This window comes from Vigna umbellata, chromosome 1 (assembly GCF_029865625.1).
Source record: "Vigna umbellata cultivar VRB3 chromosome 1, Vumbellata_1.0, whole genome shotgun sequence".
NCBI lineage: Eukaryota > Viridiplantae > Streptophyta > Magnoliopsida > Fabales > Fabaceae > Vigna > Vigna umbellata.
The window spans coordinates 89,174,285-89,200,831 of record NC_142165.1 but is presented as its reverse complement, the minus strand read 5'-3'; the positions used below and the strand labels follow the sequence as shown (position 1 = coordinate 89,200,831).

General features: G+C 33.5%; 2 protein-coding genes, 1 long non-coding RNA gene and 1 pseudogene across 5 annotated transcripts in view; 3 read left to right on the top strand and 1 right to left on the bottom strand.

The window, feature by feature from the left end:
* The first annotated feature begins 1,436 nt into the window (after window positions 1–1,436).
* On the top strand, window positions 1,437–3,965 carry LOC148206738 (actin-85C-like). Its single transcript, XM_088114604.1, has 6 exons — window positions 1,437–1,592; window positions 1,881–2,274; window positions 2,761–2,828; window positions 2,967–3,064; window positions 3,138–3,247; window positions 3,623–3,965. Exons 2-4 carry the CDS (start codon window positions 1,956–1,958, stop codon window positions 2,979–2,981), a joined length of 402 nt encoding a protein of 133 aa, XP_087970730.1. The 5' UTR covers window positions 1,437–1,592; window positions 1,881–1,955; the 3' UTR covers window positions 2,982–3,064; window positions 3,138–3,247; window positions 3,623–3,965.
* A 417-nt stretch (window positions 3,966–4,382) lies between these two features.
* LOC148206737 (uncharacterized) lies at window positions 4,383–6,166 on the bottom strand. Of its 3 annotated transcripts, XR_015786356.1 has the most exons (4): window positions 5,590–6,165; window positions 5,301–5,476; window positions 4,831–5,151; window positions 4,383–4,734 (listed from the first exon to the last, which is right to left on the bottom strand). It is a non-coding gene; the product is annotated as an uncharacterized LOC148206737 (long non-coding RNA). The 3 variants fall into 3 exon arrangements; XR_015786355.1 differs by having other exon boundaries at window positions 4,383–4,749; window positions 5,301–6,166; XR_015786354.1 differs by having other exon boundaries at window positions 5,301–6,164.
* A 7,426-nt stretch (window positions 6,167–13,592) lies between these two features.
* Window positions 13,593–26,547, top strand: part of LOC124821401 (uncharacterized) — an 84,050-nt gene continuing 71,095 nt past the window's right edge. The window contains 3 exon segments of the mRNA XM_088104650.1: window positions 13,593–14,058; window positions 14,163–14,259; window positions 15,527–17,727. Of these exon segments, the coding sequence (XP_087960776.1) occupies window positions 13,778–14,058; window positions 14,163–14,259; window positions 15,527–17,727 (2,579 nt within the window). The 5' untranslated portion in view covers window positions 13,593–13,777.
* LOC148206736 (5.8S ribosomal RNA) lies at window positions 25,472–25,618 on the top strand (annotated as a pseudogene).

The following is a 26,547-nucleotide window of genomic DNA, read 5'->3' as shown; positions in this document are numbered from 1 at the left end:
ATAACAAATAATAAATTTTGTTAGGATAAACTTTGATATCATATTAATAAGAAATGAACTTTAAATCTAATTTAACTTCACAAAATTAACTTGTGAAAAAGGTTTGTACCAATTTATATATTATAAATTCATTTTATTTTTAGTTAATGTGAAACTTCTAATAACATATACATGTTTATCAAACTTCTAAGAAATGAACTTTAAATCTAATTCAACTCCACAAAGTTGTTGTTTTCTGGTATGATGCTGAGGAACATGGAGTGACGTTGAGCATCACGAAGTCAGCGAGCCACTGGATTCCAGGGCACTAAGCGACTAGTTTGGACGCTAGGTGCTGAACCTTGCGAAGACAGTGAGCTCTTTGTGTCTTGGGCGCGGAGGGGACATTCTGGACTGTTGAGTGTTGTGTTCTCTGTTTGGTGGACGCTGAGCAGTAGGAAGATGCGCTACTAAAGGTCTGAGCTATTATTTCTCTTACTTCGTTTAAAAGTTTTGTACTTTCAAAAGTTTATTTGTTTAGAATATTTCATACAAATTAATAAAATAGGTGTAGAGATTGTATATGTTGATGATTGATGAATATGGTGGTGTCTATGATGTTATTTCAAATATGATGAGATAATGAATTATGGTTATTGGTATAATATCAATGTTTGGTGTAATTCCATGGATCTCGTGTGGTAAGACTTTATGGTGGCATTCAGTAGTAGTGTGTTGCATTGAGGTAGGGACTCAGTCTTGAAAGTTATCTTGACACTCAAATAATCACAATCTCAAGTAAAGAAGGGAGTTATGTGGTGGGGAGTAGCAAGAGTATAAGTGGAAAATACACGGTATTTATGGGGCTTTATGACAATCAAGCTCATTAATTCATATTGGATATGACAATAATGTCGTATATTCATATTTGATACGACAATCAAACCATTAATATTTAATAATATACCTGCTAACTGTCCATAAATACCGTATATTTCAACATGTGTATTAATTGGTCATCAACGACATCCATCTTACTTGGCTCACAATCATTGAATTACCGGTCGGGTCCTTTCCTAAAAGGGTCGGCTATCCATGTATAATACATATGTGAACAGAAGATAAAGTTTAAGTATAGGTACTTATCGGAAAGGATACTGTGTTTAGGAGATATAAAGATCATAATTATTTTTAATACTTTGAAAATATTTTTGATGGTTTAACTATTTAATTATAGGAACTCTTGTACATAATCTTTCACTGAAATTTTTTTTTCCAGTGGAGGTTATTTTGTAGAGGTTATAAAACCCTACGAGCAAATTATTTTATTTTAAGATGTGTCTAATGAATTATCTAAAAGCAGTGGGGTTTAATTTTCTTTTTTGAAGAGGTTCATGAAATTCCCAAAATAATAGATTAAACTTTTCACTTTCCCACGACTCTCATTTTATTTTCAAACTTTCCTTCTTGCCTCGCTCTCTTAACGTTTTTTTTCCTCTTCTTCGTTCCTTCTCACCTAATGCGTTCATCAAACCTAAACATAAGTAGTTCGACGGATCTCATAGAGGAGGTTGCCGTTGAACTGAAAGAGGGAGTCGCAGACCTGCTATGAGGTGATTCTGCTGTGACACGTGTAATAATAACCCAGATCTTACATTGTAGCTTAGGGAGACACATGAGTCGTTTTTGTTTTTGTTTCATTGTTTTATGAGAGTTTTTATAATGTTTGGTGCATTTTGCAGTGATAATAAAAACATTGTTTCTGTTTCTGTTTCATTGTGCCTATAGTGATAATAAAAACATTGAAATGGCAATTTCAGACCTTTTCTGAAAATCTGATTAATGGGTTTTGGTTGTTAATTTTTTTCTCTTTTGGTGTTGATTTATGTTAAATTTTGCAGGCTGGATTTGCTGGAGATGATGCTCCAAGGGCTGTGTTCCCTAGCATTGTGGGTCGTCCGCGTCACACTGGTGTGATGGTTGGAATGGGACAAAAGGATGCTTATGTCGGTGATGAGGCTCAATCCAAGAGAGGTATTTTGACTCTAAAATACCCAATTGAGCATGGCATAGTTAACAACTGGGACAATATGGAAAAGATCTGGCATCACACTTTCTACAATGAGCTACGTGTGGGCCCAGAAGAGCACCCTGTTCTCCTCACAGAAGCACCACTCGATCCCAAGGCCAACCGAGAGAAAATGACACAGATTATGTTTGAGGCCTTCAACACTCCAGCTATGTATGTTGCCATCCAGACAGTGCTTTCCCTTTATGCTAGTGGTCGTACAACTGGTAAAGATTTTTCTGTATCTGATTCTCCTTTTTTTGGTTTCTGGTAATTAGGGACATGATGCATGGTATTAGAATGTTTGTGGTCGTCAAGCCACTTGTACTTATTAGAATTACATAATTATTTCAAATGAGTATAGTTTAAATGTTCACAATATACGAAGTGTGTGCACTATATACCAACAAGGTAAGATAGTATCTGTTTTATTGGGTTTATACATAAATTGAAACATTGTTTGCTTCATCCTTGATTCTTATTTCTAAGATTATTTTTGTTTACACAATTGGTCTTGTTCTGCTTCTAAATCAGTACATCTTGCTAAAATCGTTATTTATTGCTGATTAGTTATGTTAACATTGAAAATTGAAGTTTACTGGCTAAGGTTTACTATTCCTTACTGGTCTTATAATTAAAAGTTTGAGCATCTGGTTCTGTTCTTGCGCTTTGAAATGTTTCATGATTGACTGAGGTTTACTTAGTCTACTCAGTACCTCTAACTGGAGATGTGCGAAGGCTTTGGGTGAATACTTGGCTGAAAGGAATATCATGGGAATTTGTGAGTAGTTTATGTAAAAAGATATTCTGCGAATAATGTTGTTCTCTGCAATCTACATAGCTTTAAGTCCTGGTTTCTGATTTTGATGTTGCTTTATGATGCAATAAATGATGGTGATACTCGTGCAATCACACGCAGGTTGGGGCAAGATGACAATCTTATTGGTGTTTTGAGCACGGACAATTCCAAAATAGACGAGCAACTGCTTCAGATGTCTAAGTCACGGGACATTGTTGGTAAGTATATGAGCTTGAGTTTATGTACATGTTTCTAAAATTGGAATTACATGGATGCTATTTCAATTTCCAGGTGTTGATCTAATAAGTGGAGTATCATGAAAAAGTCCACTTGAGTGGGTTGATAAAACAAAGCAACAATGGGAGTTTAGTTTCGGTAAAGTGGCAGTAGAGAATTTTCATGTACGTAATGTTGTATGCTATTAGTACTGAAAATTTTTACTATTGAGTAATTCATTAAACCTATTCCATTTTATAAGAAACCTATACCAAAACCAATTCCCAATGAAGAAGCAAAATTCAAAGTCTTTTCCCAAGTCTTTTATAAATTTAACTCCATTGTTTCAAGATCATCTTCTTAATGGAATTTCCTCTGTTAAATGTTAATAAGTGCAGTATTGGTGTTACACGTGCATGCTAGATACTCAAACACCAGGGAATAATCCCTGTAATATACATCCTTCAAAGTCAAGCACTTTTATTGCATCAACAATATTAATACTGACTTTGGAAACACTGATATTTGTTTTAATTATGGTTTTGTTTTTGTGCTTACAGGGATCTCAAATTAGCATGTCTTTCAATCTTAAATATATCTTTTTATTTGAAATTGCTACCAAAATGGATGAAGGCAGAGAACCACTATGAAGAAAGTTGCCAATTAGTCAAAGCAAGATCAGTCGTGGAATGATTCAAGTTGCCATTTTTCCCTCTTGAAGACAGAGAGAGGCCACATAATATGTTGTTGCATATTACACAATTTTTGAACTCTGAAGATTTTGTCTTAGCTTATGCTCTTATTAAGTCTAGTTGAATTTCTGGAAACATTATTTTTTTTTATATTTGTATTGTAATAGTCAATACTTTATCTTAAATCATCAATAAAAATAATTTTGATTAATTTTTTGTGTATTTTATAATTTTATATATTTTATTTATTTCTTATTATAAAAAATAGATTTTATTAAATTAAGAAATTATAAATGTAAATAGATAATTATAAATAAAAGAAATTTCAAACTTTTACAAAATAATAATAACTAATAGAAGAGGTTAAAACTCTTCCTACAAAAATCTCCACGATATAAATCTAACAACAGGAGTTGGTTAACAAAAGTCATTAAAAATCTTCGCAAGTTAATAATTATGATTCTAATCGTGAAGTTTTTGAAAAGCCTTTGAAAATTAATTTACAGAGGGTAAAAAACTCTGCAAAATGAAAAACAAACCTGTATTAAATAATAGTTTTTTTAGTGTTCTATTAAATTATAGTTTTTTTGTAATGTTTTATTAGGATTATATCGAGATTACTATAATGCTATTTGTTATATGCTTTCCTTTAAGTGAATTGTTTTTGTTTACTGGATATGTCAACTTCTATTGTAATGTTAAAACTATTAAAATGTGGGATATTACACATTCTATTATATTTAACTTTGCCTAATTTTCTGTTCATGTCCACTATTTTTAAGCCGTTTTCGTCAAATTTATGTTACTCTTCCTATATGTCAAAGACAGCAGGAAGAAGTCTTTGGCCTTAATTAGGAAATTACCCTATGTCCGTGAAGCACTTCTTGAGGGATTTTCCAAATCATCAAGAGTCACAATTCCCCCACCATCTTTTGCCACGACTCAGCAGCGAGTGGTTAATCCGTGCATTATCGCAGAACCTGCATAATTCCGCGCTGGCAAATATAGTAAGCAAAGCTATTCTAACTCAACAGTTTATATATTGAAAAAAAAAGTTCCAAGTGGTTATGTCCTACCAAGTGTACTTCAAGAGAATTCAGACAAAAAGGGCAGTTACAGAATGATCGCATATGTCAGCAGGTAAGAATAAGCTCCTTTTTGACACGTTCTTTGTCAGGAATACTTCAAACTGTTTTTTTCAAGACAACGTGGTGCCTGAAAAGGGTCATGAGCAAGTGGTTTCATGTTTTAAGGGGTGCAAAAATTTTGTTTAGAATGCGTTTCAAGAAGTCGCCAAAAATTTATAAACGTCATTGCTGACCACTCCCTTCAAAGTTTCCAACCTTTCTTCAGCATAGAGACACTTGTGGATGACAAAATATTTTCCTTGAATTTACCTGACGAAAGCAAAGAGACTTGTCAGCCTAAAGCATTTGATCTTGTCTCGTACCAAACACAAATAATGTTTTACTGAAAGAATACAGGTCAAACCAAAACGCTTCTCTTAAAGCATTATTTGCAAAGAATAGGAGGTAAAGATACCTACAGATACAATAAGCTTGGCCTCTGATTTAAGCTGCTGTACACTCCAGAAATAGGAATTCAATTCACCTTGCATGCCGCTATTTTCGTTTCACTGGTAAAACTTACCAAAAATACTTAAATACCATGTGATGTTCGAGAATTTCCAATGACCTATCTCACATCCGTCTTTTGCTATCTCTAGAAGAGTTTATGAAAGGGGACACACACATAAAAGCACTGAATATGGAAACACAGAGAATTTCTTAATGGGCACAGACCTCCCAGAAAGAATTATGCCAAGCGAATCTTACCCTTACTTGTTCAACAGATCTTTGTACTGAAAATTGTTTCATCCGATCCACCTATACAAGTCAACTAAAGGAAGGACTAACGTCTCGGAGAAGAACTTCCATTCTCAACTTGCTCAACAATCACTTATCCATGAGCAAGTTGAAGATGGAGGTTTTCAGGAACGCAAGAAGCACATTAGATCGGAATTCCAACAAATTCAAGTTTCGTCCCAAAATTCTCCGTTGCCAACAGATACACCAATAACGAAGTTGTGTGGTCTATCCCATGGTAACAACCTTTGGCTTTCTTCCTCTACTAAACCAAACAATGTACAGGTTATCATAGGTATAGAAACTGATCAGCAATGATGCATCAAATTGAGAGTTTAGAAAACAAAAAAAGAAGAAGCTATATATAACGTTACGGCAAAGACGAGACTGAAAAAGAAACAGAAAGCAAAAGAAAAATAGATACGAGAAGCTTCACAGAATCAATGATGCAATGGAGATCTTTCTCCTTCAAATTTTGAGCTGCAACGTAGGTGATTGGTTTGCAATGGAAAAGATTAATATCGTGGGAGAGCGAATCATGGTTATATAGGGCATGACTTTGACTCTATCGGTTTCCTGTCAGTTTCTAGGAACTTACTCGGTTCTAATGATTTATATATTTATTGAACGATCAAAAATTACATAGACTTTTTCAACGGGAAGAGAAATTACTACAGAAATGTCAATGTGAATACACATACATTTATACTTGTCGGAATCATATAATCATTTACTATGTAATCATTCTCAATTGAGAAACAAAGTTGTCCAAGTCTGACTTTGAACAATTTAACCTTTATTCCCTGACCCTTTCTTCACTTGAATAGATTTAGGAGAGAGTAATTGGGTGAATTTGAGAGGATTTGAAGATAATTTTTTTTATTGCTTATTTGAGTGAATTTGAAAATAAGTGAGAGTGAATTTGGAATTGATTGATATGACGGATTAAAAAAATTTAATTGATATGACAAATTAAAAGAATTTACTTCCAAATTCATTATTATCTACTTTCAAATCCACTCAAATAAACAATAAAAATATTTATTTTCAAATCCTCTCAAATTCATTTAATCACTCTCCCTCAAATGCCGTGTTTATGAGGTGGAAAGAGGGTTCCGAAAGGCGCACACTTTTTTGTTGTTGGACATGTGTAATAGTCTATTTTCAGGTAGTTTGATTGGGGTATTTATTCACGTATTATAATTTTTTCTATTGATTTTGAAAAACATCGGGTTGATAGATGTGTCGAAAGAAAAGTTTCTATAAAAATATATAAGTTATTTATAATGAGTAAGACCTTTAAGATTTAGCATTTGACTCTCAATCTCTTTTGTTAAGGTTGAGAGGTTGTGTAGTCTTAAAAATTTAATGATCCAATATTTAAGTTTATTTGTACTTGCGAAATGTACAGGTATTGCGACATGTATAATATATTTACAATAGATTATTTAAGAAAACATGATTTTAAGGTTCATTTGTCGAAGTTTTTTATTTAACGATTAAAGGCAGATCTTTCTATTTCAAATTTCACATATTTAAACATGTCAACACATTTTAGTTAGTACGTATAATTTTTTTTTTAATGTAATGATGCAGGTCTACACCTCACTAAGAGAGGCCCAAATTTGAAATTGTTTTTATTTTTACATGTAGACTTAGAATCTTATAAAGTAATATTTTCCTTCTTTGTCTTGACATAGAAGATGGGTGAGTTCTCAACCACTCTCGCTAGGCATATGATTGAAGGAAACTTTTGTGATAAAAGTCGAAAAGTTTGTCCAAATGATTTGATAATATAAATATTACGTTATTGACGGAGATATTAGATATTCATGGATTAAGTGCGAAATATTCTAAAATTTTGAAAAATGAGGTCATTAAAATTCACCTATAAAAAAATTATTCATGCAAAATTATTGGATTTGGACATTTTATAGTGAAGAAATGCCTATGTTTGTTTATTCGACTGAACATTACATGACATAAAAATACATCCATAAGTAAATTACATTATTGTCTTATCGATGGATTAATTGTTCGTCAATAATTATTCTAAGTATATGTTTTTCCATCTGATTTGTATGTCGGTAATTCTAACAGACCTTTAATTCGTCGATAAAATTTACACACTAAATATTGACTAATTTTTACCCATTAGAAATATGTAAAAACATGCGATTATCCACGAATTTTCGTAGTTACCAATAGATAACGACCATAGATAATAAACGATTCTTTTAGTGATTAAACTAAGTGCTAAAAGCACACATCGCCAACCATTGAGGGATATAGAATAAGCATTAGAGCAATAACTTTCAATTTTTTTTAGTTGAGGTCATGAATAAACTGACTTTGAAATACATGGTCCTTAAAATTGACTTAGTCACAATATCTCGATATTTGAGATACCACTTGAAACAAGAAGATCAAATGTTGGTCATTAAGGTGTTCAAATGGAGTTTGTTATAAGATGTTTGTAGTAACTCTTATCAACACACCACATTGGATTAATTTAGTAATCTACAAAATAGATCCATCTAATCTATTTGAGATACCACTTGAAACAAGAAGATCAAATGTTGGTCATTAAGGTGTTCAAATGGAGTTTGTTATAAGATGTTTGTAGTAACTCTTATCAACACACCACATTGGATTAATTTAGTAATCTACAAAATAGATCCATCTAATCTTTTGAGGATTTCTCAAATTTGTTTGTTTCCTAAAAGATAAAAGACCCTTTCTACGTCAAACAACATGGGTTGATCCATTGAACAAATACTTGAGACACTTTTGTAGCATTATAATAAAAATCTTCACCCAAATTAAGGGTGTCCGTTAATGTTTTTTTCCGAAAGGATTCACATAAGTCCATTTAGAGATTAATTAATATAACCAAAAAGTGGAGAGGATAGGAAGTTAGATTGAGTTTCCTCATATATAAAAGTTAAGGAAGTCATGGTTCAAAAGCGGGCCAAAGAAAAGTAAGAAAATATGCATATGTTTTCCTGTAAAAATTTTCACCTTAAGGACTTATGGAAAATGTCTTGTTTCAAAATAGTGATGTTTCTCACCTTAAATATAGTAACTAACATTGTTAAAAAGTGAACTTTAAGTATAACTCAAACTTACAAAATTGACTTGTAAGGTGATATTTACATCTACTTACTATAAATTGATCTTCTCTATAGTCGAAGTAGAACTTCTAACGTATTCCTTAACGTTGAGGCATATACATCTTAAGTGTGAAATTAGAAGTTAATGGATGGTTTGATAGTGACCTGATAACGAGTGAAATAATAAACCTAATAAACGAAAAACTTTGCTAGGATAACTTCTAACTCATTACTTTTATACCATGTTAAAAAGTGGACTTTAAGTTTAACTATACCTTACAAAATCGACTAATAGGGCGAGACATGCACACATTTTAATACTGTAATTTTTTTATGTATAACTAATGTGGAACTTACAACAAATATTATTAATTATATGATAAATGGCGTGATTGTTTATAGTTTGAGCTAAAACCTTTAAACATGGTAAAACAAAGTTGTAAAGAATATGAATAAAATGAAGTGGTTGTGATTTCCAATCAGATTATATAAGCAACCAATTGATGACAATGACATATAGTGCAAGTCCCACCATATGTATAAACATGGTACAAAGAAGTGTTCACATGTTGCAGAAACAAATCTATTCTTAAAAAAAAAAAATAGGGGAATACGTCTTGGTTGTGGTCATAACCGAGACAGAAAGCCTTCTATGACATCGGTTAAGGTCACAACCGAGACAGAAAGTCTGGCGAAAAAAAAATAAATAAAAAACACTCTACTGCCTTGGTTCAGGTCTCAACCGAGGCAGTAGAGTCCGAGATACTGTCTCGGTTCGAAGAGAACCAAGGCGAAAACTCCTTTAAAAAAATAATAAAAAAAGGAAAATCTTACTGCTTCAGTTACCTTTGAACCGAGGCAAAATACTACCCATTTTTGCCTCGGTTAAGAACCAAAGCATAAAGCCTACCCCTTTTTGCCTCGCCTGTATATGCCTCGGTTTAGGAACCGTTGCCTATGAACGAAAATAACCGCTGTCGTTTCTCCTGACTGCACTAGTGACATTAATATAATAGATTACAAAATCTCATTGAGAAAGAACACTTGATAATGTACAAGAAAAAAAAAACGAGAATGACAATTAACACTATGACAAACCTCCTCCCACAGACCAATAACAAAAAAATAATAATGTGCACGTGACAAACCTCCTCTCATAAACTAATAATGATGTGCATGTAACATTGATTCTAAGTGACTTATGATTGATGTCATATAAAAAATAGAAGAAATTAATAAATGAAACATCAACTTAAAAAATAGTTGAATCTTTCTAATGTTTAAATGTTGAAATGATTTGATAAGAGACTTGAGTAAAGGATTCTAATATTGCTTGAATGTTGAATTGATTTCATAAGAACTTGAATAAAGGATTCTAATCACAAGAATTAAATATGGTTGGTATAATAAGCACAAGACTAAGAATTAAACATAAGAATAAATAACAACTTAAATACATTAAGAAGGATAAAGATTATGGGTCACGAGATCAAAAGCTATAGTCAACAATTAAGGTATAACTCTTTTTACTTAAGAGTGTATCAATCATAGTATCGCAATTTGATTGTGACTTGATCTACTTAATTTCTGTTATAGAACAATTTATGCATCCTATGACAAAGATAAGATTAATTTGAACCAAACTAATTAAGAAAATAAGACATTTGAACCAAATAATGAAAAGTAAATGATAAAAATAATAGATATAATTGAATGAGAAAAGGATAACTAATATAATGGAGGAAATGAACATAAGAACATATAATAAGAAAAGGTAAAAATGTAGAAGATTTAGTTTAATGGAGAAGAAAAACATAACATTTGTGAAGATTTAGTTTACAATGGCATCATATAAGCTTGAACCATTTGAAGTTCGATTTCATTACAAAGTAATGATATAGTCCTCCTTTGGACATAAGTAACTAAAAGAAGACTTTGAACGAATGCAAGTTCCATTAATGTATGTTTGGCTAAGACAAAGAAATAACAAACAAGGTAAGATTGAAAAAGAAAAGTGAATTAAAGAAATGAATGGAAAAGAATACCTCACTTAGGTTTCCCAAGGATAAAAGTAAGTTGAAAAGCACTCCAACATAAGAATAAAATGAAAAAGAGTTTCATCTTCTTGAAGATAACTAACATTTTCACATATTCCAATTCATTCAATTTCAAATATGAAAGATAACTAACATTTTCACATATTCCAATTCATTCAATTTCATATATGAAGAATACACAAGGAGAAATCTTTATTTATAGATGAAAAAAAAGGGTCAAAACCCATCTAAAAAACAAACTAAAAAATAAAATAAAATTTATCAAATATTGTATTCTAGGCCTATAGACTTTCAAATCTATAACTTGAAATTCTAGGCCTAGATATGTCACAATATCAAATATTGTATTCAATTAATCTAACTAAATGATTGAGTTCCTCTTTATCCAATTTATTTATTATTTTATAACTTTGGACCTTAGGGTTTTTGAAGTTTAACATAGAAAAAAAAAACTACAAGCACTGGGGTTACATTGAAGGGCTCAAATTTAAAAAAAAAAATGCGTTTAAAATATTCACTAGTGCAAAAACAACGTATAACGTCACACGTTCAACGTCTAACCACTCAATAGCCAATGTTAAAAATGACCGGTGACAATTTTGTAAATAAATGCAATTATTAAATAACGTTTAAAATTATAATTCGACGTAAAAGGATATAAAACATTGAATGCCTCAGTGTTAGACGTCAAAAGGTTAGTGAATTCAATAAAAAATTTGAGCGGGAGATTGAAAATTCATTAACTTTATCTTAGCGCGCGAGACCCTCTTCTCTGCTCAAACTTTTCTCGAACGAAGTTTGACGACTATTACATGTAATCTTTCTTTCATTTGATACAAATGCATGTTAATTAACTACTTTAGGTATGATTTTTGTTTGTTTTCACCAATTTTTTGTGTGTTCTTGTCCTTCATAGGCGCATTCTGCTTTCTCTCTCACTGGTGGCAACACTTTATTCCGATGAACCCACCTTTTGAATGTTAGTTTTTGTTTTCGTTTTGAAGAACTTATTTGTTAAACTTGTTTGTTGTTGTTTTTATTGAACTTGTTTGTTGTTGTTGTTTGGTTGAACTTGTTTATTGTTGTTGTTTGATTGAACTTGTTTATTGTTTGATTAACTTGTTTGTTATTGTTATTTGTTGTTGATCTTATATTACCATTCATAGTTCTGCTTTTCAAGTCTCCTAGAGTTGTAAAAAAGAATTACAATTAATTAAAGTAAAATAAAAAAAATGAATTAACGTCGCATATTGACCGATGTTAAATTAATATCGTATATTGACAAAATTCGATGTCAATTTAACGTCTCCCGATATGACGTGATTCTTGAATTTAACGTGAAAGGAAAAAAATATTCGATGTTGTACGCTATTTTTGTACTATCTTTTTGCATTCTATATATGTGCATTTCTTTGCACCACCCCGTATCATTATCACTCTCTTGTTGTTGGCTTTCCTTGCACCCTTGTCTATGTGTTTTGTCATCAATGAACTCAATGAGATTGCATAATCCAAAGTTAATTTTTTATGAAAAAAAAGCTTTCAAATGGTGTAATCTATAAGAAATTTTTAGATTACACAAATATTAAGTAAAAATTTATTTTCGGATTGTATAATAAGAAAACTCTTTTTTTAGTAAAAAAAATACTTTGAGATTACACAAGCTGAAAGTAAACAAGTTTTTTTGAATGTAAAATACAACTTTCAAATTGTGTAATTTAAAAACTTTTTTCATGCGAAAATAAGACTTTTAAATTGTGTAACCAGCAAGTAAAAGAGTTTTTAAATTATACAATTTAAAAGTAAAGAAAGTTTTAGATTGTACAATTTAGAAGTAAAGAAATTTTTCAGATTTTTGGAGGTAAATAATGACTTTTAGATTACATAATTCAAAATTTATTTTTTAAAGATAAGGTAAATTTTTTTTATATTTATAGAGACTCGAAAGGAAAATATAAAAATGCAAAAAATAATTTGTATACAATATATTGAAAAAAAATGAAATCAAATATGTATACTAACTCAATTTTTTGCTGTTATAAAAGAAAATTAAACTTGTAAAATAAAACATATAAAAAGCATTTTTAATGTACACTAAATAAAAGTGTGTACAGAGTATTTTAATAAAATAATATGATATAAAGTTTATAAAGGGCTCACTTCTCTAAATATAATATATATATATATATATATATAAAGGGAATATAAATTTATTTCATTCAATATCCATATCACAATATTTATTTTTGAATATTTGATACATATATTTATATATAAAACATTTTAGTAAATATAATTGTCGTAAGATATAATGTGCTTGAATATAAGGAAGTCGTTTATCAATATGTCTAATCACATTCCACATATTTCACTTAAATATTATCATGATATTTTATTGGTACTAAATGTAACTTACACTCCTAATGGTTTTGATAACTTTTCATAAAATTTAATATAAAGCACTTATATATTGAAATAATATAAATGATCCATAAAAATAAAAATCTTAACTGAAATTAAAGCTTAACAGAATTCTCAAATAGTAATTTTTTTGGTTAATATGAATTTTCAAATGAACATCACTCTAATTATCATTATACTTTTAAAACATTCACATTCAAGAAAAAGATATAAAAATAAATGAGGTAGTTTCGCATTCCCGAAAAGCCCAAACTAACAAGTGTACCGGGTCGGGTGTCTAATTCCTTTTACATATTGGGAAAATTCAATTCAATGACGGTTAGAAGGAAACAAATCTTTGTGGATAAAGCAGGACGAAGACACCTAGATATCGTGTTTAACACGAAACTCAAGTGAGCGCGAGGGTTGCCAAAGACGCATCAACCATTTCCCTTTCCCGCCTAATCACAAACTACATCACTCCCAAACTGAAATTCTGGTAACCCTTCCTTCAAATTCATCTTCTCCGTCTCAACACAGCACAACGAAACCAAATAATCAATCCATGATATCACTGTCACACTGTCCATGCCCTTGAAAAGCTTTATCCGGCGGAGACTATTGTCTCTGCTTCAGCCATGGCTCCGAGAAGAGCCTCACCTCGATCTCCAATTAGGGTTCCTCCACTCTCTCGCCGTTCTCACCAACCTCAGCTTCGACGTTTCCTCTCTCAACCGCCTCTTCGACGCACCCGCGTTGCTGTTCTTCAAGGACCTCACCGTCGATCGCATCACCTTTAGATTCTCCACCTGGTTCCCTCTGGCGTTCACGATCGAACTTCACGGCGTGCGCGTCGTGCAATCTTTCGAGTAATTAAACAGTCGCAAAAAATAAAAAAACACTATCAGCTCTATTTATTTATTTATTCTTGTTCTTTGTTCCTTAACCATTGATGTAACCGTTTTGTTTGAAGGAAGCCGGAAGCTGAGGAATGCGTGGCGCGGTTGCGAAATTCGAAGTATGATCATTCGGATTATCTGAGAAAAAAACTCTCGGCTCTTGATCCTGAGGTAACGAACGCACTTCTCCGAGTCTGAATTTACTATTCACACTTAGTATGACGAGGAGTGTTGTTCTTGCCGAGGTTCTTTATTTGTCTAGTAACGAATTTACTATAATTTGATTTTTGTTGAAATAATCTGCAATTCCTTCTTGATCATTCATAAAAAAGGTGCTTATATTGGCTTCTTTAAGTTTGGAACTTGACTTTCTATATGTTGTCAACACCACCATAGGTCTTAACCAACATATCCCAAACGTGTTTTGCTGTACTGGCCTTGGATATTCCTCCAAAGATAGTTGCATTGCATCTACTCATTGATGAACAAGAATCGCTCCTCACTATCAAGTCATTTGAGTTCTTAGTGATTTGTCTTTTGTTCTTTAGTGACATTTTCTCCTAATTCTTGAAATCCGACCTTCAGCACTTCTTTTGCATCTCGAAAACCAAATATGGCTGTCATCTTCAATCATCGAACATTTCCCCATCAAACACTGATAAAGAGCAAGAAACAACATTGTATAACTAACCATTTCTCCTTATTTCAAGATTCTGCAGGTTATACAGTCCAAGAACACACTAAATCACGCCTTAACCACAATAGGATTAAAGCACATACACTTGTAGCGTACCTCACATGTTAACAGATGATGCAGGCTTTGGATACCCATTTGTTAGGGAAGAAACCACATGTGCATGGGGAAAGAAGAATAGGATTACAGAAAAATAGTACTTTGTATTAATCATTAAAAATTGTATACACACACAGTTTCATACATTTGCTCGTACTCACTCTATTCTTAGGTTCCTTTTTTATCATACTGACAAACACTGTAACACCCTTTTGAAGAACTGTTTTTTACAAGATCAATCAAAGAGGTCCCATCCCAACTTATTTTTATACTAGTGAACCTTGTCTTTTGTAGGAAGCTATTGTACAAGATATAAGTAAAATAATGGAAAAATGCAGAAATTACTTAGGTTTTGTTTAGTGTTGAAGATTGTGGCTGTCTCTATCACATGTTCGAACTTTTAACCATTTATACCTTTTTATAATGAGAGAATGCTGCTAGAATAGGGAAATTGCTTAGGGATGAGTTGGTAGATTTGTTGAAAACGAGGAAAGGTACTTTGTGATTGATATATGTTCTGATTCTTAAGAGAGACACATGCTTAAGCTGCTGATTTTTGTTTATTGCTTTCCCAGGCAGATTTATTTTGTGTAATATAAAGACATTATGGTGATAACTGTTACTGGTTACCTTTTTGTATTGTAGGGCTGTTCATTGCATCACATTTTGGAGAGAATCTTATTTGATGTATCTGAGAAAAAAAATTTAACAATATCTTTTTGGAATATTATTTTGAAAAACTGTCATCTAGTGGCACATCGCATTCATGTGGAGGTTCAATTGCCAGTCTTAAATGATGAGTTTACGTGTTTTGGGGAAATAAGTGAGTTTAGTGCAAGACCTAAATGTGTGGATAGAAAATGCTTACTTAGAGGTTTTGTCCATACAATTTTTACTCCAGTGAAAGAGAACACTGTTATATTAAAAGGTGATGGATTCAGGGTCAGATTAATTGGAAAAAACTCCACAGACCATGCTTTGGTTTCTTCTGATGTACAAATTTATATTAAATTCAGAGATCTTAAGCTGATAAATTGCACTCTCTGTATTCCAGAACTGGCTTTTTCGTTATCTCCAGATGGCATTCCTGCATGTCTACTTTTTCACAAATTGCTATCTAATAAGTATAATCAATCTAGAAGTGCTGGAGAATTATGGAGAATAGCTGCCAGCAGAATTGGCCATGTGACTGTAACTTCTAGGTTGTCATTATATAGATTAGTTGGAGTTATAGGTCAATGGATACATTACGTCAATGCTTATGAGAATATCTTGCTGTTATTTGGATATTCTACTAGCTGCACATGGAAAAACTTCATTTCTAAAATGTCTTATAATAAATCGATTTTAAGTTCTGCTAGATGTCATTGGGAGTTGATCTCTGACATTGAGAAAAAGTTGCCTATTGAAGGCATATCACTGGGAAGGAGAATAGCCCGTCACAGAGCAGCATTGAAGTTTTCAATTAATCGTCATGAGGAATTTGCTACCACAAATAAAATTTTTCGTCCTATTCTTTTTATTCTGGGATTTATGTGGAAAATGATCTATGTGGCTGTCCATTGTCTAGCAAATATATTTTCTGGGAAAAGAACGGTGCAGGATTCAGATATTGATGGATGTTGTTTAGATTCGTTGGAAAGTCTTATTGAAAACTCTTGTCAAATTTATTGTCTTACTGTCAACTTTGGGAAAATCATAATGACAGTTTCCACAATCAACAATATTCATCCATCTGTATATGAAAAGTTACAGTCATCTGCTGGGATTGTTTGCTTAGATGGCCTTTCAATTTGGCTTCGTATTGATGCTTTGTTATTAGTATCTATAGAAGATCTTTTTGAACAGAAAGTCTTTCTATCATGTGGGCAAATGAAGGTTGAATCTACACCTTTGACAATGGCAGGAGATGCATGTGCAGTGAATCAACTTAGTTCAGCTAAAGGAAATGAAATGGAAGGTGAGAATCATATGGAATCTATTATGTGGGTTGCACCTGCCAAAGTATTTCTTTCAGAAATTGATGCTGGCCAAACTGAAGATGCTTGTGATGCTTATATTGAAAGCTTCATGGAAAGGTTGTCCATGAGTTGGAAAGGAGTTTGCAGAAAATTGAATGATACTGAGATTGAGTATTCTGAAAACCCATGCCTTCTCTCTAAGGTTAAGATATCTTCCACGTGCCCAGACCATAAGAATCCAAATTTTGGATTTTGTGAGTGTGGTTTAATGCTAGGGAAATTAAATTTAGTTTTGCGTCATTCTTCAGTATCGTTACTCTCTCTAGTTCTTGGTAAGATCCAACATGCTATTTACTGGGAGGACAGAAGGGAAGTGTCCATTGCTTCAGAGTTTAGGGACAAAGCTGAAATTGCTTGGATTGACAAATATGACTATTCCAAAGAATTGATTATGATCTTGCTTCAAAAGCTTCCCGAGAAACTCATTCATTTTGGAGTATTTTTTGAGGGTCTTTCTGTTAAATTTTCACACAGAAGGGAGGCCAATCAAGAAATTGACGACATTATCAGTCAGGACAATTTTGATCTCACTTTTGATTTCCGTGAGATTAAAGTGGTTTTCAGTTCATCTTCTTCATTTGATATGACACCAATGACAGGTCAATTGGGGAATGGCAATGCTAAAGCAGAGTGTGTTAAATTGGAGCCTCGGGTGATTGAAATTCCAAAACCAAGTAATGACAAATATTCAACCTCAGGAAAAGTTTCCATACGTTTCTTCCTTCTTCTAAATGGCACAAATGCTTGTTTGGAGAAACCAGAAGAAAACCTTCCGATTCAACTTTTTCTATTGAAGCCAATCACTATCAATATATTGTCCTTTAGGTAGGAGCTTTGGATACGGGCTGGTACTTTGTTTTTACTATCAACTTCCTCTATCTTGAATTATTTCTTTACTCCTTGGTTTTGCACTTCTTGACATTTTAATTTATGGTTTGAATTAAATTTTAGAAAGTGTCTAACCCTTTTTTATCATTTTCATGTGCTGTGATAAGTTGATATACGTAATTGATAGTATATTGGTCATGATGGTGACTTAATTTGTTCAGGTCTGGTTTCACACCCATAGATGGAAGCTCTATCTGATATCAACCTATCTTGAGTTTATCCTTTTCGTGTTTGGGTGCATTTTTTTAGAATTAAACCCTTGCTAAGGGAAATAGTCAGTTTTTCTCAAATTTTAGGTAGCTTGGCAGATGACAGTTGTGGAATAAGTTTGGTGATGGATTACTAACTGAAATTGATGTTAAGTTTAATATGATTAAACACATAATTTTACAGAAATTACATTGGAATTTAGAAACTCCTTCAGAGAAGGAAATCTACCTAAATTGCCAAATACAGACATAATAGCGGCCTCCAAACCCCTACTTATTTAGTAAAAATCTATAACTTCCACGCATCACTCACCTGCATACTTAGACACACAACTGCTGCATAATTGTCTTGAGGATTTAAGTACATAACTACTGCATGACCATGCTTCCTTATTAAATACATTTCCGTGCTTACTGACTGCCATGCAGCAGAGTCCATATAGGTGGTTGATTAGACTCTTGAGAAACGAGTCCCACCATTTGGTTTATTGATAAACCAAAGTCTTGACAAACCCAAAGAAAAGAATATTGGATTGTGAAAGGATATTTATAGTAAAATATAGGGATGATGGGTGTTACAGTATAAGGTAGGGGACCAATTGTTACGTACCCGAGTATGGGACGTCACTAGAACGCTCACTCACACACCCTCGCAGAAAAGGAACAATGGAAAATAGCTGAAGAAACCTCTTTTATTGATAAGAATAACTGAATCAAATAGAAAACAAACAATAATTGGGAGCATAATCTCCGTCAACTATTATGGAGCATAACCTCCTTTACAAAACTCAATAATCAAAAGCATACTTTTAACCCTAGATTCTCCCTTTATTTATACTAATTATTTCCTAAATAAAATATTTTCCTAGAATAAAATATGAATATTGTTTTAAATAAAATATTTCCCTAGAATAAAATATTTTCCTAGAATAAAATATTTTCCTAGAATAAAATATGAATATTGTTTTAAATAAAATACTTTCCTAAGATATATTCTTATTTATTATAATTATTTCTAAATATTTTTCGCCTATCCCAACTATTGTCCCAGTTAGGATAGTCACTCTTCAACCGATCGGCTCAGGTCCTTCTTCACACCGTTCGGCCTGGTCGCTCCCCCTTGCCTACCGTTCGGCCTGCTCGCTCCCTGCCTTCCACCATTTGGTCTGCTCACTCCTCGCCTTCCTCCGTTCGGCTTGCTTCCCCCTACCTCCTACCGTTCGGCTACCGCTCTTCACCACCTTCCATCGTTCAGCTAGACCTCTCCACGCATTCCATCATTCGGCTACCGATCGGCCTTTACGGTCAATAGCCTCACTTCCCTCCTACCTTTCTTCTCCTTCTCATATACTTTCCAAACCTTATTATTACCCCCTACCTTATACCGTAACATTACCAATTGTTACGTATCCGAGTATGGAACGCAACTAGAATATTCCCTCGCACACTCTCACAGACAAGGAACAATGGAAAGTAGCTGAATAAACCTCTTTTATTGAATTGAAATAACTGAATCCAAGAAACAAACAATAAGTGGGAGCAGGATCTCCGTCAGTTACCTGAGAGCATAGCCTCTCTTACAAAACTCACAAATCAAAAGCATACCTTTAACCCTAGGTTTCCCCTTTATTTGTACTAATTAGTTCCCTCCCAAAAAGGTAATGAATAATATAAAATAATCCTATTTATTATAATTATGTTATACGAATATCTTTAGCCTTATTTACTATATTTAACTTCTACATAATAATATACTGAGATATGGCTTTATTACTCTAATTATCCTTTGCTGAATATCTTCTCTGAATATCTCTCTTGTTACTCTAATTAGCAACAGTTAGAAACAATGGGTCTATTGAAAGGTACAAAGTGAGGTTATTTGCGAAGTGATACACTCATGCTTATGGAATAGACTATCAAGAGACTTTCACACTAGTTGCTAAAATGAATACAGGAAGGATTCTTGTCTTTAGTTGCCTACTTTGATTGGAAACTTTACAATATGATATTAAAAGGCCTTTCTCCATGCTGACCTATAAGAAGAAATCTACATGAATATTCCACACGAGTTTAAAAAAGAACAGAAAAGTTAATGTGTGTAGACTGTGACATGCTCTTTATGAATTGAAACAGTTCCGTAGAGCTTGCTTTGGGAGATTTGGCTACAAACAAAGTCAACGAGATCACACTTTGTTTACTAACCATTCAAGGAAAGAGGGGTAACATTACTTCTAGTTTATGTTGATGATATTGTAGTGACTGGAAATAATGAAAAAGAGAAGGAAGAATTGAAACAAAGACTAGTCCAAGAATTTGAACTAAAAGACCTAGGAAGATTAAAGTATTCTTTAGGGATTGAAGTAGCCTACTATAACTAGGGAATTTTCATATCTCAGCAAAATATATAATTGATTTGCTGTTAGAAACTGGGAAAATTGGGTGTAGATAGGTATCAACTCCAGTGGATCCTAATCACAAGTTATGTAAGGCTGAGGAGGAATCGCAAGTAGACAAAAGATGTATCAAAGGAATCATTAGTAGACAAAAGGTGTATCAAAGACTGATCAGAAAATTAAAATATTTGGTTCACACATGACCAAAGATTTCTCATTCAGTGAGTGCCATTAGTCAGTTTATTCTTAAATTGGAGGACTATCATATTCAAACTGCGTATAGAAAATTCTTCATTACTTGAAGGGAAACCCTTGAAAGGAAATACTATTCAAAATAAATGGAAGACTAACTCTTGAAGCCTACACTAATGCAAGTTAATTGGGTTCTTTTGTTGATATAGGATCAACAACTGAATATTGTACTTTACTAGGTGGGAGCTTATAGACACAAAGAAGCAAAAATTAGAATGTGGTGGCAAGAACATCCGCTGAATCTAAATTCAGGTCCGTTGCATGATGGTTGAGTTATTATGGCTAAAATTTATCTTAGATGGCTTGTGGATTAATTTGGAGGGATCCATGAAGCTCTATTGTGATAATAAGTCAGCAATAAATATTGCACATAATCCCATTCAGGATGATAGAGCAAAACATATAGAAACAGATACACACTTCATTGAGGAAAAATTAGAAGAAGGATATTTATTCACACTTCATACACTCTGTCCAAGCAACATGTGATTGATGTGATGAGATTGGGACTCAATTCCTTAGACTTTCATAATCTAAACTCAACCGAGGTTGGAATGGAGGATATTTGTTCCTAGCTTGAGAGGGGGTGTTGAAATATGGATGTAAATATTGCACATTTAATATAGAAGAAATATAGCTTGATTGAATAATAAATATATATAGATTGAATAATGAGTTAATATAGATTTGTTTGTAAGAAATCCATAAAATTAAAGGATTGAGATTAGGAGTTTATTGTAGATTTTCTCTTGATTTGTTGGAAATCTCACGTCAACTAGGAATAAGGACAAATTATTATACATAAGTGGGGTGCAATCCTCAATTTATAAGTTAGTTTTATGAGGTTGAATTTGACATAAACTCACTTACTAAGATGGTATCAACGCCTATCCTAGTCAAGTTTATTAGGGTTGTGCCACCCAATATTGGGCTCCTGCTAGATCACCCACAAATATTTAATCCCATGCTTTGAGATGTTCATTTCTCGACATAAGGGGATGTGTTGGAGATCCCATGTTCATTAGGAATAAGACCAAATTATATTATATAAACGGGATGCAATCCTCACTTTACAATCTGATTTTGTTAAGTAATGCATAAATCCAATTACTAAGATGATTTAGAGTCTTTATGTTTGTATATTTATGTCTTTACTTTAGGAGATTTGTTTCCTTTGATTAGGATTTGGTTTTTCCTCAAATCAAAGAAAGAACTAGTTTAGATTTTAACATGAGTCAATATGAAAATTTGAACTCCCAGTTTGGATAATGGTGATTATTAAGATTAATGGCAATGGTACGTTGCTGTATAGAAAAGCTTTAGCTTCTAACTGAAGTTATAGTTTGGTAATGTTTCTTTTAGTTTTCAGTTGAAGATTTAGTTACACTCTCTTAGTTAGGAAACATGTGGCTATTTTGTTGTTGATAATCTATATGTAGTTATTAGTGAATATTCCTGTCCTTATGTCTTGTAGTAATTTATAATTGTTATAACTCTTTAAGGGAGTGTTGAATTTTGTTTTTAAGACTTTTTTAATATTTTGTAAGTATTGCCTAAAGATTGTGGGAAGTTCCACATCGACTAGAGATAAAGTCAAAATATAATATATAAGTGAGGTGCAAACCTCACCTTACAAGCCGGCCTTGTGGAGTTGAGTTAGGTTTAAAGTCCACTTCTAACATGGTATCAGAGCCATGGTTAGAGCCTATCTTCTATGTGGGCATTCTATTCTTCTATTCGACCCGCTATCGGGCCATTATCGGACCACCCAATTTCTACTATCACGCACAAGATGTCTATACCTCGGTGTGGAGGGGGTGTGTTGGAAGTTCCACATCGACTTGAGATAAAGTCAAAATATAATATATAAGTGAGGTGCAAACCTCACCTTACAGCCCTCTCATAATCTTCTATTTATAAAAATATATTGATACAAGAGTACATGATAATTAGGATAACTTTAGACACAATATAATCTTGATAGGTAACCTAGACACAATATAATCATGATAAATAGGGTAACCTAGACACAATATAATCATGATAAATAGGATAGTCCTAGACACAATATAATCATGATAAATAGGATAAATATTTTAATACTCCCTCTCAAGCTGAAGCATACAAATTGTATGTGCCAAGCTAGTTTTGTAGGGTTGAGTTAGGCTTTATTGGGAATCAAACTGATTCCTTACTGTCTAGAAGACAGTAATTCAATGTATTCTGTTTTGTCTTACGGTTATTAGATTTTTATTAGGTTTTTCTAGTTAGTTGTACAGAGCTCTATAAATAGAGCTCTCTCTTTTTGTTTACTGTAAGAGAAGATAATATCTACATTTTCTCAGTTTCAATACTATGCAACATAATATAACAAGGAAAGAGAACGTTTTTCTTACCTCTCGTGTTATCCTCTGCATCTTTGCCTTCTTCACCGTCGTCAACCGCCGTCTTCTCCGCCGCAGATCTACGCTGACACCGCTGCTGCCTCATCGCCTGGAGAAGCCCTCTATCGCTCTGTTCTCTCTCTTCTCACACTCGTTTTTACACTGCTTGCGTGGCTTTCTTGTCTGCCTTACGCTTATCCGCTATAAGCCATCATGGGCTGGGCCGCAGACTTGCGTGTACAGTGCTGGGCCAGTTTTATTAGGCTTAAAATCCACTTTCTAATATGGTATCAGAGTCATGGTTAGAGCCTATCCTAACGAGTTCTATGTGGGCATTCTATTCTTCTATTCCATCCGCTATCGGGCCGTTATCGGACCACCTAATTTCTACTATCACGCACAAGATGTCTATACCTCGGCGTGGAGGGGTGTGTTGGAAGTTCCACATGACTAGAGATAAAGCGAAAATATAATATATAAGTGAGGTGCAAACCTCACCTTACAAGCTGGTTTTGTGCGGTTGAGTTAGGCTTAAAGTCCACTTCTAACAAAGATGATTGGTTAGACAATGCTTTATGTAAGTCGGATGATTTAACAAGTGTTTTTCACAAGCTAAGTTTTGGAGACTCCTTCTTTAAGTTATTGTACTCAATATAACATGCAATATAGTAGATTAATGGAACAAGAGAGTACTTTGTGATTTTATATTGGTTTATCTGATAGCATGGACTATGTCTAGTTCTTGACTAACCCATTAAGTTCTACTAAGTAGACTATCATTCTGACGTAAAAATTAGTATTCTTTTGACTTTCAGTTACTTTTTACTGATCCCATTCAAGTATTCTTTTAACTAGTCACCTCTGACTCAACCCAAGTATTTTTTCAAGAAACCACTTTTGGCTCAACCCATTCTTTCAACAAGCCACTCTTGGCTCAAACCAAGCATCTTTAAACAAGAAGCTATGCCTGACTTAAGACAAATACAATGTTATTGTGATTAACAAATCACTATTTTCACTCACTAGAGAGGGTAGTCTCTTTCGACATATACAAGGTTTAGGTTCTTTCTACTAGTATGCTAGAATGTACAAAAACAATTTTCTTACAAAGTTTTTAGCTTTCAAAGAAAATTTGATAGAGTTTCAACACTTGCAAACGATAGCTATTCTTCTGGTCTTCTTCAAGGAGTGTATTTAAATAGTCTCATTTTCCTTTTTTGAATGTTTGGTAGCTTTGAAGTCATTTTGAATGTCTTCTTCTTCTTTTTATAGCCATACTTATCTTCTCTTGTTTCATACTTTTTTAGTTCAAAGAGTGTTAAAAGTGCACACTGTATCGTTTATTGCGGAGGGACCCGTTGTTACCTTGGTTTTCAACCAACCATGATGAGTGTCTTGCGGGAGGCTAGCTTTCGTCCCAATGCGCGTTTTCATGCACCAAGATTTTGACAATAGTCATTTTGGGGATACAAAGAGTGCATTCTAGCCCCTAAGTCTTAAAAAGCATGACTTTGAAAATTTCTCAAATCTTGACACCAAACATCGGGTAAACAGTGGGAGTAGCTATGGCTCTCTTAAGGTAGCGAAATGCCTCGTCTTCTAATTAGTAATGCACATGAATGGATTAATGAGATTCCCACTATCCTTGTCTACTATCTAGCGAAGCCACAAACAAGGGAACATGCTTGGCGGAATGCGGGGAAAGAATTCCTTGGTGTCAAGATTTGAGAAATTTTCAAAGTCATGGTTTTTGAGACTTAGGGACTGGAATGCACTCTTTTTATCCCCAAATTACTACTGTCAAAATCTTGGTGCAAGAAATTTGTCTTGTTGGTTGGTTTTCAAGCTAGCGAAGTTTGGTGTTGGGAGTTGTCTAGGTTGATGCTTGGTGGCAAGATTTGGGAAATTTTCAAAGTCATGGTTTTTGAGACTTAGGGGTTGGAATGCACTCTTTATATCCCCAAATGATTACTGTCAATAATTTGTCGGATTGTACAACCCTTGTACTGGTGACGCTTCATTCAAATTTATGCCCTACCAGCTTTTGAAGGTAGGATAATGGCCTACCATGGTGGTGACGGGTGACGGAAAATTAGGGTTCGATTCCGGCAAAGGTAATCTAATCGGTGGACCCTACATTGTTTTTGGCGGAAAGCAAAGACGCTCTTACTGAGACCTTAGGTCAGGTGGGGCTACCCACTGAATTTAAGCATATCAATTAGCGGAGGAAAAGAAACGTGGTTGGTTGAAAACCAAGGTAACGATGGGGGCCCCTGCGATAAACGTGGAAGAGCAATGCTCGAGACCAATCGCGACAGTGGGTACTCCAGCGAAGGTAATCTAATTGGTGGACCCTACAACGTTTTTGGCGGAAAGCAAAGACACTCTTACTAAGTACCATTTTTATTCCATTTGAAGTGTTTTCCAATCCATAAGTCTCAAAAACCATGACTTCAAAATACTTGCATTGATGAAGAACATAGCGAAATGCGATACTTGGTGTGAATTGCAGAATCTCGTGAACCATTGAGTCTTTGAACGCAAGTTCCACCCGAAGCTATTAGGCTGAGGGCATGCATGCCTGGTGTCACACATCGTCATCCCCATGCAAATGCACATTGGGGCGAAAGCTAGCCTCCTGTGAGACACTCATTGTAGTTGGTCGAAGAGTGTTAAAAATGACGGGGGAGCCATACTTATCTCCTCTTGTTTCATACTTTTTTAGTTCAAAGAGTGTTAAAAATGCACACTGTACTGGGCAAATGGCTGAGCCCGAGTTGGCATATGTTTATGTTAGGATAGTAACTTTAGCTCGAATTCCAAGAGATGTTTGAATGAAGCTTGTAATTGGTTTGATTCTCTTTGGCAACAAATGATGAAGACATTCCTTGCATTGTAGAATTAAGCTTCAGGAATATATTTTAAGTTTGTTTGATCATCATCAATCTTTTACTATGACAAAGTGATAAAATTTACATGGTGCTATATCTCAGACGCGCGCTCATGATTTGTACAATGTCTATCAGACGCAGTTATTCCATGTTTTAAGTTTTGTTGTATTAAGCTCTTAATCAAAATTATAGGTTGTCAGCCACCTATGTCATATTAACATTCTCCTGTGTCTATTTCACATTTGAAAGGGATGTACAAATCCTGTTGTATCTCCAAATAGAAAGTTTAAAACACCGGATGTCTAATATTATTTTTTGTAATATAGTTGTTAGAAGTATGATTTAATTACATTAAATAGGGAGATATTATATGATTTTATAGCGAATTATTTTAAGGAATATTCCTAATATTTAATTTTATTTTGTTCCGTATTATTTTATCTCTTTTTTATTATAAATACGAGTACTCATGTGTTTAAGCAACACATTGAATTGATTATATTGGTTTCTCTATTCTCGACATGGTGTTGTACTGTATTTCCTAACTTGTTTTGTCGCTAATTCTTTTAACATGGTATCAAGATGCCAAAGAGAAAGGAACCTGAATCCATGCTTTCCCTGTGAGAAT

Coding starts and splice junctions, on each gene's coding strand:
- LOC148206738 (XM_088114604.1), top strand. CDS start 1,956: ATGGTTGGAATGGGACAAAAGGATGCTTATGTCGGTGATGAGGCTCAA. Junction 2,275..2,760: donor TGCTAGTGGTCGTACAACTG/GTAAAGATTTTT, acceptor TAGTCTACTCAG/TACCTCTAACTGGAGATGTG.